Here is a 19,975-nt window from a genome sequence, read left to right as displayed (position 1 = left end):
TCATAACCACTTTGTTTAATGCACAGTGAACAGACTTGATCAAAAGAAACAGGTAAAGAAACATGGTTGGGTTTTGCTTTTTTTTTGCTTTTAACTTCTTACCAAAGGAAAGAAAAGTTTATTATGTAAATGTAGGATGTGGGCTAAATCCCCAGCTCCTAAATCTGCTGTACAAGTTTCCAACACTGCAATCTGCCCTCTTAATGTCCATCGAAGTCGGTGACCCCACAAGTGCTCCTCAATCTCTCTCCTTTCTCCCCGTCACGGAGGTGACTGGCTGACTTTCCTAATGTCCAAACAAACCTACTGAACTGGCAAAAAAAGAATGAAACCAAAGAGCTGTGTATGGTTAGAAGGCCAATGGATTTGGAAAAGCAAAGACCTGGCCAGTGTACGGATTTCTTTCGACGCTTTCTCCACGGCCTCCAAGTCGGATGGTTTCCAGAGAGCATGACAAGGAAGCTAAAAAGAGCACACATCAAGATCCACGAACTGTTTCAGTCCAAAACAAAAACAAAAAAACCCTAGGTAGTTTTGCTCTGTTTTTTTAAAAATATTTCTTTTAATCGTATGCTGTCACACTGCAGGGAACTTGAGGGGAGAAAGTGGGCTTGGGGAGGGGGGGCCTCTTTGGTGGGGGGAGTGGCACCTCCAAGGCCAAAGTCTCAGCTGAGTTCTCACTCTCCAAACTGAACACCACAAAAAGCCAAGAGAGAGGGGGGGGGCCCTTTAGTCTGTGGATTCTAATACGGACTCGCTCAGAGCCAGGTCCCAGTAGTGCTCTGCTCCGTGTTTTTTAAAGTGCTCCCGTGCCATGTTCTCGGTGGGGCACTGCTTGAATTTCATCTCCCCGAAGCTGCGCTCCTTTGCTGTGCCCTGAGGGGGGGAAGACAGAGTTGGTGGAATTGGCTTTAGGAGTTAAAAGAAAAAGAAAAGAAAGGTGAAGAAAAAAGGCCACTAACATGCTTAGCATTGTGGACCAGGAAGTAAACACTTGAAGCTTAAACTGCTTTAACCAGGATGACCCTCCAAAGAAAACAGAGTCCTAGGGAGGAGGCTGGCCATACCAAGAATAGGTTCAGTATCTTTTCACAAATAGTCTGGCCACACATGGGACATTGCAGTGGGTGGGTGCGGAGATACAGGCAAGATATTGGGGGGGGGGGGGTTCCAACAATTTCAGCGTGGCCCAGAAAACAAAGTGCAAAGACCTAGCAATTTAAGTGGATACTTACCTCCCAAACCAGAGAACATTTGTTTGACTTTTTCACAGACTCCTCGTCGGATTCATCGTCATCTGAAGAAAGGAAAAACGTGGAGGGGGGGGAGAAGAAGAAGAAGAGGAGGAGGAGTTTGGATTTGATTTCCTGCTTTATCACTACCATAAGGAGTCTCAAAGTGCCTAACATTCTCCTTTCCCTTCCTCCCCCCACAACAAACACTCTGTGAGGTGAGTGGGGCTGAGAGACTTCAGAGAAGTGTGACTAGCCCAAGGTCACCCAGCTGCTGCATGTGGAGGAGCGGGGAATCAAACCCAGTTCACCAGATTACGAGTCCACTGCTCTTAACCACTATGCGCTTAAAGCTGAACACTATTGGACTATCAGCCTGAAGGAGGGCTTTTTCTCAAGTACTGTGACCTTTGTTTGGTAAGGAGAGTCCAAAAATCAACTAGTACATGAGAAGAGCCTGCTGTACCAGGCCAATAGGCCATCTAGTCCAGCATCCTGTTCTCACTGTGGCCAACCAGATGCCCCAATGGGAAGCCCAAAGGCAGGACCCAAACACAAGAGCCCTCTTCTCCCCTCCCATACAGAAGCCTTGCTGCTCCTGACCATGGAAGCAGAACACAGTCATCATGGCTGGCAGCCATTGATAGCACTCTCCTCCGATCAAAAGGCTTTGTGGCTATTGGTTATTTTAAAATGCTTTGATTAGTGTTTAGATTTTTGATTTGTTGTCAACAGAGAGTGGAACCACAATTGAATCACCATTTAAAATAAATACTATGCTCCCTTATGCTGGGCACAAGAGGGTTATGTGAGGGGGAGTGGGTTATGTGTGGCCTTACCGTCTCCTTTTGTATTTGATGTCTGCTCATCCCACTTTATTCGATGCAACATGAGCCGTTTGAATTTTTTCTGTGCTTTAGGGCCTAGGAGGGAAGAGAAAGATCACCGGGGGCCATTTTAATTCTGAATGGAGTGTGGGCAGTCAGCCAAAAAGGCAGCGTTGTTATGTTATTGCGAAAGTTTCTAAGAAAGCGGCTGGATTGCCCACATTCCTTCAGGCACATTTTGAACACGAGAGCTGGAAAAATGCTCTGTGAAAGGGATGGGCGGGAGAACTGAGTCTTGGAAAGCCATGCTGCACAGCCAACCCCCACACTTCCCCCACACCCTCCTGCAAGCCTAGCAGGTTCTCTGGAGCACATCCTTTGATAAAAGCTCCCCACTGCAAAGAATTATCCTGCAGTGAGGAATTCCATGCGTTATGCTGGGGCTGCGTGAATCAGGCGGCTCCCTTTCAGGCCTGCTTCTGCTGCCGAGCATTTCCAGTGGAGGAAACCATGTCCAAGAACACGTAAACCAAGCACAACCCATCCTCGCCCACCTCACCTCCTTCTACCACCACCACATTGACATCTTTGTGTAAAACCACAACTCCGGTTAGGTACAGCTGGCCAGCGTTCGCTTCAATTTTGAATTTCTTTGCCGGATTGCTTAGATTTCGGACTCTGAGGGAGAGAGGGAAGAGAAACATGCTAAAGCTTTTCTCTTTAATAGCTTTCCTCTGGAAGTGGGGGGACAGGGATGCGAAGGAGGCGTGGGCAAAGGGCACAGAGAGGCCTTTGCCTCTGGGGATGGAGGAGACTCACCTATAGACAGCTACGTGGACCCCCTGTGAAATATCCTCTTTCAGCTTTTTAACCTTCTTGGCTTTCCTCTGTTCTACGGTGAGCTTCCGTGCAGCATTCGCCTCTTCGTGAGCTCTGGGGAAGCAAGATGATATATGCAGCTAAGGAGCGAGCAGGGACACTTACTTTCTCTGTTATCCTTACTGTATTTTTGAAATAAAAGCCTCATGTGTGATGATGCACCAGCAAGGATAGAGAACTGGGTCTGGATAGTACCAATGTATGTGCACACGAGCGCATGAGCGCACGCGCACACACAAACACACACACACACAACAAACAAATCCACATCAACCTTACTTTTGCCTCTTGGCCATCTGTGCACGAACATGAGCCTCTACTTTGGTTGGGTCCTGAACGGCTTCCGTTCCCAGAACACGCATCAGGTTAGAGATTCGTACTGCAGAGGGAGAAACGCCGACGGCATTGAGAGCAGAAGTTAAGAACGGAAAAACAGCCCTGGGGTAGCTGGATAGAGCTAAAGGGGCCCATCTAGTCCAGCACCCTGTTCCCACAGTGGCCACCCAGACCCCAAAACGGGAAGGATCTGAGAGCAATGGCACTTCTCCCCTCCCACCATTTCCAGCAACTGGCATTCAGAAGAAGCATGTTGCCTCTGACAGTGAAGGTAGAACATTGTCACCGTGGCTCCTCTTTTCAAGTCATCCAAGGTGGTGACCACCATGGGTAGGCAAACTAAGGCCCGGGGGCTCGATCTGGCCCGATCGCCTTCTAAATCCGGCCCGCGGGAATCAGCGTGTTTTTACATGAGTAGAATGTGTCCTTTTATTTAAAACGCATCTCTGGGTTATTTGTGGGGCATAGGAATTCGTTCGTCCGGCCCCCCCAAATATAATCCGCCCCCCCACAAGGTCTGAGGGACAGTGGACTGGCCCCCTGCTGAAAACGTCTGCTGACCCCTGGTGACCACCATGCCTACATCTTGTGGGAACCGGTTTCAGAGTTTAATGAGGCGCTGTGTGATGAAGTCCTCCGTTTGTCTTTCCCACATTTAGCATCACTGGATAGCCCCCATCCCGAGTTCTAGTATTATGCGTTAGAATTCCAACTTCAAGCTTCAGTGTTTAATCTCTCTCCCTCTCTCAACAGAAGCCCCACCTGTCCACTACAAAAACCCCTACCTTTTGGCTCAGGAGGTGGCATGAGGCCTAACCTCACTTTCTCCTGCAACTCCTTCTGCGCTTCCCTCCGGGTCTGGCGCCGTAGTTTCTTCTGCTCTTTTTTGGTGAGGTATACCCCCAGGGTCACCGGCATGTCACTGTCCACTGGGGTTGGGGTGGGGACACACATAACAAGGACAACGAAGCAGAAACACAGTCAGAGGCAAGCAGGATTTTCTCCTCTTAGAATGGGGCTCACCCACCAAGCTAGTTCCTTCCCACCTCCATTATAGTTATTTAGACTTGTTACTCACTTAAACGTCACCGAGTGGCTTACAACACTTTTAAAAAACATAAAAATAAACACATTATACCCATAAAAGCAGCAGGAGGCTTTGGCAGGGAGCTTATTCCCTCCCACACCTTTGTGTGTGCTTCATTGTATGTTATTTTTAGACTGTTTGGTGTCTGGGAAGACTTGGTGCGGAATATCGAATATTGTGCCTGTGACATTGTAGGAGGAGCCTTCTTTTTTCAAAAAAGTTAGCCCCCCTTTCCCAATATCCACACATTCCCCATGCTGTTCAGTTCCTCAAAGACTACTGATCTGAAGACTGGGTTGGGGAATCTTTGCTCCCACAGAGCTTCCTGCATTGGTTGTGGTGGTAGGTGGACTGTGAGAGGCAGCAGCAGTAGCAGCCCAGTGAGGAAGGTCCTGCCCTGTGTGGGGTTTACACCTAGCTACTAAAGCAGTCAGTCCTAAGCCAAGAGACTGGAGCATCAGGTGAACATCACACACACAGCTTTCCCCTGCTTTAGTGCCGATTGGATCCTTGCCTATTTCACTGGGTTTAAAATGTATTGCAAACTGCCTTGAGAACTTCGGTTAGTAGGCAGCGCACAAACACTCCTAAATAAATAAAATGATCTGGAGCTTTTAGACTCGCCGAGCTCTTCATTCCCTGGGGACAGAAGGGGTGGGGGTTAAGGAGAATGGAGCAGGGTTTGGCTTTGCACCCTTCTGTTCTGCTTCCAATCTTCTTGTCTCCGCGGAATCCGCTCTCCACCCATCCCCGATGCAGAAGCAAAGAGATGGAGCGTGCTCACCTGGAGGGTTTAGCTGAGCTGGGTGCTCCACTAGGTTCGTGATGCCAAAATAGTCCTCTTTTTTAAGCGAATCGGCGGCTTTTCTGAAATGGGAAGGAGAATTTGCACAGTTGCGGGTGACGCCTCAGAGGAGGGAGCTCCTTCTCTTCTTAACCTATGCTATGCTAATTCTCACACTGCTTATGCCTGCTGCAAGGAACTGAGGCTTGGAGGGCTAAGTGCTCATCTAGGAAAACTCTCTCTGTGGCGGTGCCGCAAGTGTCACCTCAGAATAGCTAGCTTGGGAGCTAAGACCCCCGGCTTGATTTCCCCCCATCAAACTCATCAAATGGCCCAAGGTAAGTATGCTTCTGTGCTCTGAGGTTTTCTGTTAGCCTGGCTGCTGGCATGGACTTAGTCCAGTGGAAAGCTCCAATTTGGGAACCATCCCAGCAGGGCTGGCACCCGGTGCCAAATTTAAACAGCAGGCCCTGCTGGAAAGAAACAAAGAGCTCTCCTGAGTGCTCCTGGACAACAAGGGCTTCACCTGCTCTATTCCTGATGTCACAGGATGCCAGGCGAGCCTGTGCAACTAAAAACAGCCATGGCCTAGCACACTTAATTTGGCCCGTGAGCCAAGGGCTCCCCCATCACTGCTCTACAGCAGAGACAGAGGAATCTGTAGCGCACTGGAATTTGTGGGACTACAACTCCCACCATCCCCTAACCGCTGGCCATGCTGAGTAGTGGAGTATTACAACACCTGAATGGCTACAGATCCGGCTGCCCCCCACACTTAAAAATGGAGAGGTGCCTTCAGTTCTTTGAAGAAAAGTGGTCTTACAAACTCAGGAAAGAAACGCAGCAGGCACCAAGAAGGATGCACTCACCCCAGAATTATTTCTAACCCAGAGATTTAAGAGCTGAAAGGCAGAGCAACTCACAAATCGATGCCATTGGGTATGATGTAGGAGTCCCACCACTCCACCTCAGGGGTGTCCCCTTCCTTCAGCTCCTTCTTGGGGGTGATAAGGGCCAATTTGGTCGAGGTGTGGATTCCGGTCTTCTTGGCAGCTTGAGAAATCTCGGCCTGGAGTTTTTCCAACTGGGCCTGAGGGAGACAGAAGGGTTTTCAGGGAGGTGCACGGAAGAGAAGTGAAATGCTTAATTCAAAATACAAACTGCCCTAGATGTGCCTGTTCTCTCTTGCATGGGGATTTCTAAGTATCCATGGCAAGGGTGTTTCTGGAGAAGTCAAAGGCCCCCACAGTGCAGTGGGCTTGATCCAGCCATCACCAGCATCAGCCTAATAAAGAACCATTTGTCTGCTCACCTGCGGCGAATACGCACTGCCAGCAGGTGACCATTCAAGGGAGCCTTTATGAAGTTTAATGTAGTTATTTATTTTAGGTTGTTTTTAAGAAGGATATTCTGCTCCCCACTCCCTAAGAAATTTATTTTCCTTAAGAGCAAGCAAGCAAGAGTACCATGCTACCTATATACACGGGTTGCCTGTGACTCAGACTCTGCCTTTCCAGGTCAGGGGGAAAGTGTCTGCTTGTGCTGAGCTCCTGCTTACAGGCTTGCTTCCTTGCCCCTTCCTACAAATTTTGACTTGTAGTTAATTTGCTAAGGGGTTGCTGGGAATTGTAAATCTGCGAGGGATAAACTACAGTGCCCAGAATTCTTTTGAGAGAAAAAATGTCCCTCGAATATGCTTTAAAGGCATTGTGTGTGCAACACCTCAGTATAAGGCAGATTCTTATGTTCCTTCCATGGTCAGAGGCAGTGATCCTTTTGAACACCAGCTGCTGGAAACCACAGGAGGGGAGACTTGCTCTTGTGCTGGGGTCCTGCTTACGGGTTTCCTACAAGCATCAGTGCGGGGGACAGCATTCCCCCGCAGGCATCCCCAAACTGCGGCCCTCCAGATGTTTTGGCCTACAACTCCCATGATCCCTAGCTAACAGGACCAGTGGTCGGGGATGATGGGACTTGTAGTCCAAAACATCTGGAGGGCCGAAGTTTGGGGGTGCCTGTAATGAGGGGCCCCTTTGGCCTGATCCAGCAGGCTCTTCCTATCAATACCCTGTTCCAGCTCTGTATGATGCCCCTTCCCAGGAGGTTGGGTGAAGGGGTTAGGTCTGCTTTCCAGAAGAAAAGTGCTGTACCTTCGTCCGCAACCTCTGGGCAATTTTTTCGAATTTGCCCTTGTCGTGGAACTTGAAGGTCCGCTTCGGCCGCTGGGCCGGGTTGATGTAGACTCGGGCGTCGAAGTATGTGTTGGACTCCATGTCCTCGGAGGGCTTTTCCTTCAGCTGCTGCTTGAACTGCTCCCTCTTCACGGCCCGAATGTTGGCCTTGAGGGTGGGCATGCGGTGTGTCAGCTCCACCTCCTTGCCGGTGGCGTCCACTGTGCGGCCTTGCTCGTCCAAGATCAGCGGCGTCGGCTTGGTCTGGTCCTTCAGCTCAACTTTCCTGGGCCAAGACATCCCCAAGGAAAACTTTGGTTACAAAGCAGCCCTGGCCAACGGCCCTGAGCCCACTGGGTAAAGGGCAAGAGTCTCAAGCCCGCTAAGTCTGAAATAAAGCCTACAGAACAAGGAATTCTGGGAAGCCGCCTCCCTCAAAGAAAACCCAACAGCCCTGGCCCTTTTTTACCTTTCGGGGTTGTGTACAGAAAGGATCTGCAGGATTTCTGGCTCTCGACTACTCCCCCACTCCCGCCACAAACTAGGCTGCTGAAATAAAGCTTTGAAGGTGGGCAAGGGAAGGACTGCGATTTCCCAGCTCTGCTTCTAAAAGCAAATTTCTGGGCTAAGATACCCTTGGAATTATGGAACAGGGCATCTCTTGAGTGCACGTCCTCTGCCCCAACCCCGCCACTATTTTTCCACTTGAACCCAGCTGGCGGGGCTCGGGGGGGGGGGTCCCTAAGAAAAACAACATCACAAAATAGATCTCTGAAGTCTGCCCACCCACACTTTAGAACAGGGGTAGGGAACCTCTGACCTGGGCACCAAATGTGGCCCCTCCAGGCCTTGCTAGCTGCTCCTTGGGACACGGACATGCCCTCCACCCAAGAAAACACCCCTCGCCGGCTCTCCTCCACACCCACCCTCCTTGAGGGCTTTGGCGTTAAATGTGACAGTTCCATATTCACAATATACATGAGTATATGATTTTCAATCAGGGCCGGAGGGAGAGATCTGTAGCATTGATGGATGCAGCCTCCTGTATGAGGCGAGGGAAGAATCACACACCCGTTGCCCTGTCCAATTTGGCCTCCAACCCCACCTCCAGGGAGTTCCCCACGAGGGTCCTGTGAGTTGGCAATGGTTCCCCACCCCTGCTTGAGACACTTCTCTTGGGTCACACTTGCCAGGAAGGGCTGGCTGCTACTGGCTTACCGCGTACAAGGGGCAAATCCCTGTGTGATGGGACATTTCTGCCCATGTGATCCATTTCTGTCCAATGAGAAAAAACCATTCAGTGGTGTTTCATCAGGCTTTTCACTTTGCAGACCAATAAAATTAAGAAAGAAAAAAAGAACACAAAGCAAGCAAACCGAAAACACATCCCACACCCCATCCGCCCCCCCCCCCCTTGGCAGAGTGTTACGATACTCACGGCGGGGCGATCCCCATGGCGTGCAGGTTGGCCAGGCCAACCATATTGGTGTTGCCGATCAGGCCAGGCTTCAGGGCCAGCTGGGCCTGGATCCGAGCCTGCAGCTCGGCCGCCTTCCGGGCCTTCTCGATGGCGTCGTTCATGAAGGTGGCCGCCTGCGAAGGCTGGATGGTGTTGCCAATGGGGAGGCGCTCTGGCTGGGTGGTTGTTGTTGGGGCTTTTGGCTGCAGATGGAGAGAGGGGCGTCACTGGCTGGAACAGCAGGCAGGCAGGGCTGACTCTGGGGCCCTCTGAGAGAGAGAGATACAGCCTCGCCTCCCTTGCGATAGGGCACAAAGCTGTAAGAAGGGGGTGAGGAGAGGGAAACGGGCAGGGAGACACAAGCTGGAGAGGGTGGGAACCCTGGGCTGCATCCAGCGCGAGTCACCCTCCAGCTCCCATGGCGGCCTCTCCCTCCACCCCAAAGTTGTCTTTTCCATTCTACTGTAACTGTAAAAAAACAACCCACTGATCCTTGTTTTGTCTTTAATTATTATATTTTACATGTGGTTAGCTATCTGTGTTTGCAAGCCACCTGTGTTTGCAAGTCCCTGTTCTGGGGGAAAGGTGGGCTATATATAAAATAGAATCACAGAATCCCCAAGGGTCATCTGGCCCAACTCCCCCCGCAAAGCAGGAATCAAATAAAGAATTAAAAATGGTTGCGATCATCTTATGTAAACCGCTTTCTGAGGTCAGTCTGGAAAGCAGGATCAAAATGCTGTAAATAGGCAGATAAGAGTTTTACCCAAGAGTAAACCCACTGAAGTGAACAGCTAACTGAAGTCCATTCTACTCTTAGTAGAACTTAGTGGGAGACAACCCCCTGCTTCTTCAGCTCAGAAACCTTTTTCTGAACTTAGAGCAATGTTATTGAACTCCCTCTTTCTAATCTTTTTTTGCGGCCAGTGCATAAAACGCCACTTTATTTCAAGTCTGTATTGATGAAGGGTTTTTGTGCCTACCGTCTGCGATGCTCAAAGTGGGCCTCCCCCATGACTTCAGTCTTCCATGAACACAAACTCAAGTATGGATGTGCCTTGGAGGAATTAAATCTCAGGAGGGACTCAGCTCTGCAGAACCACCAGTACAATGGCTCATGCGGGCTGCAACAAGGCTGTACCTGTGGGGCAGGAGGACTGATGAAACTCAGCTGCTTTTTCCTCTCCTCAATTTGACGTGTGGCAGCTTCCATCATCTGCTTGATCTGAAAGTGGGAAGAAGGGGGGGGAGAGGACGTTAGAACTGGACCCCAACAGCCTGTCTTGGTATAAGGCAGCTTCCGACATTCATGTAAAAAGCCAGGCCCCCTGAACATTTGGTCCACAAACAGCTGGAAATCCACAGCCACACTGATTACATTTATATTCTACCTTTCCGCCAAAGAGCTTGAGATGCCTCATCTGGTTACCCCCTTCCTCCCTGCCCACGTTGTTTGATCCTCACCACCCCTATGAGGCAGCTAGGATAGTCCAAGGTCACTTGGCGCCTGAGGATATGTACTCCAGCTCAACAGATGTGCCATCCCAGCAAGCTGATCCCTGTCCCAGACAAGCACTCCATGCCTTGCCTCTGCTCATTTGAGACCAACCTGCAGCTTGGTCAGCATCCCGGGGCTTTCAGTTGGGGGTCCAGGGATCACCTCGGGCTCCTCCTCCACTTCTTCGAAGCGTGGGATGCGGCGCTTCTTCACCCCTGAAGATTCCTTGGAAATCTCAGAGTCATCCCCAAACACGTCCTATAAGCAAAGAGGGCAGAGGAAACTTTGAGAGCGACCAGCACCTAGACATCCAAGGAAGCACAAGCCAGCTGTAATCACGTGACTAATGGAGCCTTCACATGGAACTTTCACAACAAAGAATTATCCTTCATACAATAGGCTAAGGCTTTACACATCAACAACCAAGCCGCAGCTTTTTGAGCACCTCATCCGCTTTCAGGTGAAACAAGTTTCTGGTCCTCATGAGTTCAGGCAAAATTGCAAGGGGAAGACACACACATACGGATTTTTAAAGCTTCACACAGCACTTTCTGAAAAGTTTGCTCTGGATACTTTTAAGATGCAATTAATCACTAAAATATGCATTTGGTACAGTGGCTTAAAATAGGCATTTTTGCAAACACATTTCAGCTTCTGCTTTCTTCAGTCTAAGAAGCAGCCAAAGAATGTGAATTAATTGCTATAAAAGCATTAATATATTTCTGACAAGTCAAGATTTAGGGGTTGAGAGGAAGAGGAAGGCAGATGTAGGAAGAAGACCGATAAAGAATGAAAGATGCACACACTTTCTGTTGCCATTAAGGAAAAAGGTCTTTTCTCTTGGATTTTTAGGCATTTCAGCACACAGCCCTCCCTGGAAGAAGAAAATGCAGCAAGGCGATATTGCCACCTCCACAGCCAGATCTGAAACTCTGCTGCCTTCATAACAAAAGAAGATGAAGCCTTGATCTCACCTTCAGCTCCCTCTTCCGGTTCCGGTCGCTGTTGGATTTGGAGTGCCGGGAGCTCCGGCCTTCCTCCACGGCCTCAAAGAGCTTGTCCACAAACCGCAGAGTGGAGTCATCCAGAAAAGGCTTCAGGTGATCTGTGGGGGTGGAAGAGCGAGAAGGTGGGGGAAAGCAATCTGGGCGATGCCTGCACTTTTCATTTAAAGCACTCTTACACTGTTTTACACAGCCATGACTTCCTCATCCACAAAGAATCCTGGGAACTGTAGTTTATAAAGGGTGCTGAGAGTTGTTAGAAGAAATGCCGTATTGCCGTCACAAAGTTACAATCCCCACAGTGGTTTAACAATCAATTCCTCTTCCCAGATAACTCTGGGAACTGTAGCTCTCTGAGGGGGATGGGTGGCACTCCTCCTGACAACTCTCAGCACGCTTTATAAACTACAATTCCCAGAATTCTTTGGGGGAAGCCATGACTGCAAAAGTGGTACAATACTGCTTTAGCTGTACAGTGCAGATGCGTACCTGGAAGCAACTGCATGGAAAATATAAAGAACTCCACCTGCAACAATCTTGCTTTTAATTCATTTGTTAGCTGCATCATAAGGAAGCTTACAATTTAAATATAAAATAAGGCATGAAACTATTTTACCAAATAAATAACACTGGAAAACAAAACTCATTAAGCAGCCATCCACCCAAAGTTTTAAAAGGTCATTAGGGAAATTGATTCCACATGAAGTTAGGCAGATTCCATCTCATCTTCAAGACCAATCATATTATTATCATTGTTTCCATAATATATTAAGCTTGTTACCCCAAAGTCTCAAAGCGACTTACAACACATTGAGAAACATAAGTGCATATTGGCCTGGATGGACAATCGCTTTGTACAGCGGTACCTTGGTTTACGAACCTAATCCGTTCCAGAAGTCCGTTCTTAAACCAAGATGTGCTTTCCCATAGCAGCGGGGGACTCTATTTACAAATGGAACACACTCAACAGGAAGCGGAACATGTTCTGCTTCCAAGGCAAAGTTCACAAACCAAAACACCTACTTCCGGGTTTGCAGCATTCTTAATCCAAGTTGTTCATAAACTAAGCTGTTCTTAAACCAAGGTACCACTGCATGTTCATACAGATGAGTTACTAAAGCGTGAAGTATTTTGGGGTTGCTTGGCAAGGATAAAATCAGCAGGGGCATGAGAATTTAACAAGCTACAGAGGAGCTCAATTATCTGCCCTCAGGCCGACCTCGGGAGTTGGCTCCAAGGACCTACCGGCAGCTTTCTTCTTGTCCATCCCCTTCCCAACACAGTTCAAGGCGGCTGTAACCACAGTAGGCTCCGAGAAGCCAAGGACTCGCTTCACGGTCTTCTCCACCCATGGCTTCAGCTCGTCCAGCTCCCGCTTGGAGAGCGCCATCTTCAGGAGAGTCTGAGTGGGCCAGGAAAGGAAAGCACATCTTGAAAAAGCTGTCATGAATTGCTCAAAAACCAGTCACGCTCATGCTAGAAAGAATGAGTATGCTCCTTTTATGTATCCCTGCACACACACACCCGGCATCATCATATCTACAGCCATCAACAAAGAAGGCATGTAATTCCTAAGCAGCATTACTGTGGGTCGTGTTCAACATTAGCCATACTAATTAGACCCATTGACATTAATGGGCACAATTAACTGAGGACCATCAATTTCAGTAGGTCTACTCTGAGTGTATGTTAGCTGAGTATAAGCCAGCGTAACTTTCTCATAGCCTGTCAGGCTGCCTCTTCCCGCACTGTCCACCAATAGCAGCAGAGGGGGGGGGGAATCCTCTTCTTCCCAGCCCAAAATCCACTTCCTACTTATTGAGTGACATCTAAGAATACTCCAGACTCCAATGAGATTGAACATTGCCATTTGCTACCAGATCGTACTGAACAATAGAACAAATAAACTGTCTTTGTAATATCTTATTTTAGGCTTAAACTATCAGATTAGTGGGCAGATCTCTCCAGGGTTTTATCTAGCTGGGGTCCAGAGAATCACACAACTGGTTCCGAATGCCCAACGGAGCCTTTCTTCAATGGAAGCACCCCCACGCTACCCCAGCCTCTGTGCTGCACAGCAAGAAGCTTTTCGAACTCGACGACTGTCTATCTATCTATTTTCATCAATTAAATTTATATACCGAAGATCACAGGACAGTTCACAAGATAAAAATACAGGATAAAAGCACAATATAAATAGTTAAAACAAAAACAACACAATAATCCCCACAAAGATATTTAGAAGGCTGTAGAATATTAGTGGGTGTTTCCGGCTATATGGACTCTGTTCTGAAACCATATGCTATCAGTGCTCCCAGCTACGTACGTGACACCACAGATTTTCTGAGGAAAATACAATATTTGAACAATCTTCCTAACAATACTATACTAGCCACTATGGATGTGGAATCTCTATATACCAACATCCCACACAATGATGGTTTACAAGCCATAAGGAACACCATTTCAGATAAAACCACAGCGGACTTTGCTACCAAACTCTGCCACTTTGTCCTTACCCACAACCACTTCAAATTTGGTGATGACCTGTTCCTCCAGATCAGCGGCACAGCCATGGGCACCCGCATGGCCCCACAGTATGCCAACATCTTCATGGCAGATTTAGAACAACGTTTCCTTAACTCCTACCCACTCAAACCTCTCCTGTACCTGCGATACATTGACGATATTTTTATTATCTGGACACATGGACAACAGACCCTGGAAACCTTCCACCAGACATTCAATGACTTTCACCCCACCATCAACCTAACAATGAACCAATCTATGCAAGAAATACATTTTTTGGACACTACTATAAAAATACAGGATGGACGTATAGACACCACCTTATACAGAAAACCAACTGACCGACAAACATATCTACATGCTTCTAGCTACCATCCCAAACATACCAAACAATCCATCGTATACAGCCAGGCCTTACGTTACAACCGCATCTGTTCCAACTCTACAGACAGAGAATCTCACCTAAGAGATCTACAGCAAACCTTTTTAGAACTAAAATATCCACCTGATGAAGTTAAACAACAGATCAACAGAGCCAGACAGATACCTAGAGAGAACCTGCTGCAAGACAGACCCAAAAAAGAAAATAACAGAACACCACTAGTCATCACATACAGCTCCCAAGCTAAAACAGTACAACGCATCATCAGAGATCTACAGCCTCTCCTGGACAATGACCGCTCCCTTTCTCAAGCTCTGGGAGGAAGACCTTTCATTGCCTACAGACAGCCACCCAATCTTAAACAACTCCTCACCCACAATAATACAACCACCAGACTTAACATGGACACTGGTACCAGAGCCTGCAATAAACCCAGATGCCAACTTTGCTGCCACATACACCCAGACAACACCATTACTGGCCCCAACAACATCCAACATACCATCTCAGGACTATTTAATTGCTCATCCTCTAACATTGTGTATGCCATCAAATGCCAACAGTGCCCTTCAGCTCTCTATATTGGACAAACAGGCCAAACCCTACGCCAAAGGATAAATGGACATAAATCTGACATCAGGAAGCAGAAGACAGAAAAACCAGTAGGAGAACACTTCAATCTCCCAGGACATTCTATACAAGATCTCAAAGTAGCTGTCTTACTACAAAAGAATTTCAGAAATAGACTGGAAAGAGAAGTTGCTGAATTGCAACTTATCACCAAGCTCAAAACCATGGAGGGACCTGGTTTGAACAGAGATATCGGGTTCTTATCTCATTATACATGATAAGCGATCTTCAGCCATCTCAACCCTTGCTTTTTCATGCAAAACCATTTGCAGTCGTTTGCGGTCATCAACAGCTATCAGTCAGTCAATCACCCATTTCCACCACCCTTCTGAGTGATCCCCCCTCCCCCTCCCCACCCCTCCCCACCCCTTCTCTACATAAGTGCCTGGAAACTTCCATTTCACTGTATCTGAAGAAGTGTGCATGCACACGAAAGCTCATACCAAAATAAAAACTTAGTTGGTCTTTAAGGTGCTACTGAAGGAATTTTTTTATTTTTGTAGAATATTAATCAGCCAAAGGCCTGGTTGAAGAGGAATGTTTTCGATGGGCACCTAAAGATGTAAATGGTTGGGGAGAGGTTGCTACCTATGTGATGAAGCATACATAACAGCAGTATGTGCTTTGAACAAGGGTGGGCAAAAGGTAAATCGGGATCTGACTCCCAACAATTCAACAACTGCAAGAAAAATCACAAGTTAAAAATAAACAAGAGGGATTCAGCTAAATAGTTGCACTAGCAGGAGCCAGAGCAATGAGCGACATTGGCACAATGCCCCCCCAAAAGTTATTAGTCAGGAGAACCCCTGAAACAGTGTGCAGGGGGAGAGGAGATATCTCTGGTGAGCAGAAAGGTTGGCGTTGAATGTATAAGTTTACCTGTGCAATGAATTTCACCCAATAATTATATATCATGGCTGACCTTGTGCAAATCATTTGCCAGCCCTTGTGTTCCTGTATGATTACCTGGTTGCCAGGTCTTTCTGTGGTTCTGCTGGGTGAAGTTTTAGAGATGTAGGTGTTGAAATGTATGATCAGCTGTGTAGCCTCGGATGTAAATCTATATGCATCTATGCATGCGACGTCCATACAATATTTACCGTGTTTCTCATAAAATAAGACACCATCTTATATTTATTTTACTCAAGAAAATAAGCCTATGGCTTATTTTCGGGGGGTGTCTTATTTTTTTCAAAAAAAATTACCTCCTCTTCCTGTTGTGGCTCGGCGCCCGGAACTGGCTGCTGCGCTGCTGGGCGCTTTGTCGGCGCTTCAGGAGGGCACGCTGCTGGGTCCCCAGGTCGGGGCTCCACGCGGTGTGCGCTGCGGCTCTTGCCGCGTCCCGTCACCGGGTCGGCACTTGGCGCGGCGCACACTGCTGGGCATTTTGGAGGGGCAGCAGCATCCAGTTCCGGGCGCTGACAGGCATCTTCCTCTTCCATGGCGCCATCCAGACCTGCTCCCACCACTACGGCTTATTTCTGGGGTATGCCTTATATTTTGTCAACTCAGGAAAATCCTGCCATGGCTGATTTTCTAGGTGCGTCTTATTTTATGAGAAACACGGTATAGGACTTCTCTTCTTGAGGCACTATTTTACAACTTGCCTCTCTCTTGGTGATCTTGGGAGCTCTACCAAAAACACAAAATAGATCCCCACAAAACTGAAGTCTGCCAGCCTCAGCTTGAGCATAGCACAGGCTGGGGTCAAGAAAACAGAGGGTCCCTGCCCAAGAAGGAGCCTGCAACATAAATTGGAGGATGCAGGACACAACATAGGGAGGCTGCCTAAAGTTTATTGGAAGCCTGCATGCAATTCCCTATATAAATACATATTATTAAATGCAGTCACAGTGGCCTATGAAACATTGTGCACAGTTCCAATTATACCTCTTAAAAAATGATAACATAGCACTGCAAAAGGAAAGCAAACTGATTAGAGGAGAGCAAAAAGGTACCTCCTCCCCAATGAAAAAGGGCTAGCATTCAGGACTTCCTGTCAATAGCTGTCTGGGAGGAAGAAGACATGACAGAAGATTATAAAATGATGCATGGGGAAGATGAAGTGAATGGGGAAGTTTTTCCTCCCTATCTCATGGTACAATTCCTCAAACTGATTGGAAATTCATTCATCACTGAGAGAATAAAGTATTTCTGCACACAGCACAGTTTTTTTTAGAAAGGAATTCATTGCCACAAGACACAGTTGTGCCTGATGTCCTTTTTAAAAAGGATTGGACGAATTCACAAGAGGAGAATACAGCATACTGGCAAACAACAGCCATAAGAAACACAACCTCCATGTTCAAAGGGAGCATATCTAGGAAAAAAATTAAAAATTCCTTCCAGTAGCACCTTAGAGACCAACTGAGTTTGTCATTGGTATGAGCTTTCGTGTGCATGCTCATGCCAATGACAAACTTAGTTGGTCTCTAAGGTGCTACCAGAAGGAATTTTTTAATTTTGTTTCGACTGCGGCAGACCAACTACCTACCTGTAACCATGTATAAAAGACAGTGCTGGAGACAAACAAACAACTGGAGGAGACTACTCCTTCCTTACTGCTCTGCTTGTGAGCTTCACAACAGAGAATTTAGTTGGCTGCTTTCCTTCTTTTCCTGGATGAGTCCCTCAGGAGCTGGCACCCAGGAGAAGCTGGAGGAAGCTCAATGTGGAAAGGCAATTTATCTCTAAGGACCGATGACTTGTGAGGTTTCCAGAAGTCTCTAGACTTTTTCTTTTTGTCTGATTCAGCCAGGCTCTTCTCACATTCAGCTCTTTCTCTGACGGAACAGGTCCATGAATTGGACTGCCAGTTAGCTTCCTTCACTAATCTAGTCTGCATAAACTACAATACTGTAGTTTGTTTACAATTGGCTTGTTTTTGTTTTATTATGTATTCTGTGTTCTCATTTTGTATTTTTATGTTGTGAACCACCCTGTGATCTTTGGATGATGGGCGGTATAAACTACATAAACTGCATAAACTACAACTGCACAATTGAACATCCAATATCAGAAGCAGCATGCCTCTGAATGCCAGAATCTGAAAACAAGCCATGAAAAGAAAAAAAACCAGGCTGACAAGGAATGGCAGAGGAGGGAGAAAGAATGTTTCACTCTTCAGGGAGTCCACTAGTTCTCTATGCTAGGCATATCCTAGCATAGAGCTTGCTCACTACTTGGCACACAATTCCAGCTTGCTCACTACTTGGCACACAATTCCTTCTCACTTCTACCAGGCTACTACTTAAATTCAAGACATGACTAGGAACATCAGAATAATCTTACAGTAGGTTCATGCCAAAGTCTAGTCCATCATTATTATTTAGAGGCAGAGTCTCCAACAGTAGAGGCAGAACACAAACATCGTGGCGAGTAGCCATGAGGACAGCCTTCCAAGGCCTCACTACATCTTGTGGCAAAGAGTTCCACAGTTCAGCTATGTTCTATGTGAAGAAGGAGTAGATCAATAGCCTTCAACTTTTGCAGATTGAGGACTCATCTTTAACCTGTACATGCATTTCTTTTCTCCTTTTTGGGGACATATACAGTGGTACCTTGAGTTCACAAACTCAATCCATTCTGGAAGTCCGTTCAACTTCCAAAACATTCAAAAACCAAGGCGTGGTTTCTGATTGGCTGATCGGTCCAGGAAACAATGCGGACAGCTGAAACAGACGTTCACCTTTCGAAAAACGTTCACAAACCAGAACACTTACTTTCAGGTTTTCGGCGTTCAGGAGCCGATTTGTTCCATCAACTAAGCCGTTCAGGAACCAAGGTACCACTGTTTTTGTATGATGCTAGACATGCTATTGAAGCACAACGAGGTCCTTACCAGCTGAATACCAATGGACTAGATGAAATTCACTCCCATGAGAGATAGTGAGGGTCACAAAATAGGTTGGCTTTTAAAGAGGATTCTCATGGAGAATAATAATATATTAATAGCTAATGTCAGAGGGAGTGAATGCCTCTGCATACAGGGCTGGGAATCACAGGGTGGGGAGAGAGAGAGTCCCAAAATGCTGGGGAGAAAGGAGGACCTCCCGCCTTCAGGACCTACCTGCTTGTGGGGCTCCCAGGAGTGAGCCTGGCAAACCCACCTCGGCCTGACCCACAGACCCCAAAAAGAACATCCCCTCCCCCTACCTGAGAGAGGGAGAGGCCCCACAACCACTCCCCCAACGAGGAAAGGCCACGCCCCCTGCCAGCCCCCCAAATCTCCTCAAGCGGCCTCCTGCCGGCCCTTCTCCTTCCTCACCCTCCTCTCTCCGCCCTTCACTCACCGGGCGACGGAGGGGCGACCCTCCCTCTTCCTCGTCCTCCTCGGCCAGGCAAGGGAAAAGGCCGCGCCACAGAACTCCCACGGACGGAGACGGAACGTCGTCGGCGCGCTAGGGCCGGAAGCGGAAGGCGTGCTCGGGAAACGGAAGTGGCCCCGAACCATAGAGGTGCCAGCCTTCTCCCCCTCCCCGCCGTTTCTTCGCGCTTCGAAAGTCTTATTGAGTCTCTTCATGTTTGGAGGCGGGACTTCCGGGTGGCCCGCCTCCGACGCCATTTTGTCTCTGGTGGCGGCGGGGGCCGCCCGTTGGTAACCATGGCGACGGCTAAGCCCTCACCCGTCCATCCCTCCCCGTTGATTTCTATCGCTGTATGATACAAAAAAATGCATTATAAAGCCCGAAGGCGTTTAAAATGACAAAACACATTATAAACCAATAAGGCGGCTGCATGTTTAAAACAGCCCTGCGGTGCTGTAGGCCCCCGTCAATCCTGTGTCGCGAATGGAAAGGGAATTGAATTGAATTGATTCTTACGGTCACAGACCAGCTTAATGGAAAGGGAATTGCTCACAACAGCCCTGCCGTGTAGGCCGCTGATCCTGAATTGTAAACCATGCTGGATGAGTGCAATTCATACCCTGAGTTCCTTTGGGAGGAAGGGTGGGATATATACTAAATAAATAAAATGACAACAATGGATTGCCTCAATTGACCCTATATTGTAAATGGGGGCAATCGCACGCAATGCAAGCCCTGAAGTGTAGGCCATTGGCCATATTTAAAAACAAAACATTGTCGATATGGCACTGGACTCCACTTGCCCAGATTTGGCAAAGGTTGCTGTGATTTATGCTGACTGGGACGCTGC

At 47.8% G+C, this 19,975-nt stretch overlaps 1 protein-coding gene across 1 annotated transcript; it reads right to left on the bottom strand.

Moving 5' to 3' along the window:
- Positions 1-19,212, bottom strand: PRPF3 (pre-mRNA processing factor 3). Its single transcript, XM_035098658.3, has 17 exons — positions 19,111-19,212; positions 12,523-12,679; positions 11,248-11,378; positions 10,385-10,531; positions 9,917-10,000; positions 8,755-8,978; positions 8,535-8,591; positions 7,296-7,602; positions 6,069-6,235; positions 5,146-5,228; positions 4,060-4,203; positions 3,218-3,317; positions 2,879-2,992; positions 2,619-2,737; positions 2,072-2,155; positions 1,236-1,297; positions 1-876 (listed from the first exon to the last, which is right to left on the bottom strand). Exons 2-17 carry the CDS (start codon positions 12,665-12,667, stop codon positions 730-732), a joined length of 2,115 nt encoding a protein of 704 aa, XP_034954549.1. The 5' UTR covers positions 12,668-12,679; positions 19,111-19,212; the 3' UTR covers positions 1-729.
- Between the last annotated feature and the right edge of the window lie 763 nt (positions 19,213-19,975).

This window comes from Zootoca vivipara, chromosome 16 (assembly GCF_965207765.1).
Source record: "Zootoca vivipara chromosome 16, rZooViv2.hap1.1, whole genome shotgun sequence".
NCBI lineage: Eukaryota > Metazoa > Chordata > Lepidosauria > Squamata > Lacertidae > Zootoca > Zootoca vivipara.
The sequence above is the reverse complement of the archived record's forward strand: the minus strand, read 5'-3'. Positions and strand labels throughout refer to the sequence as shown.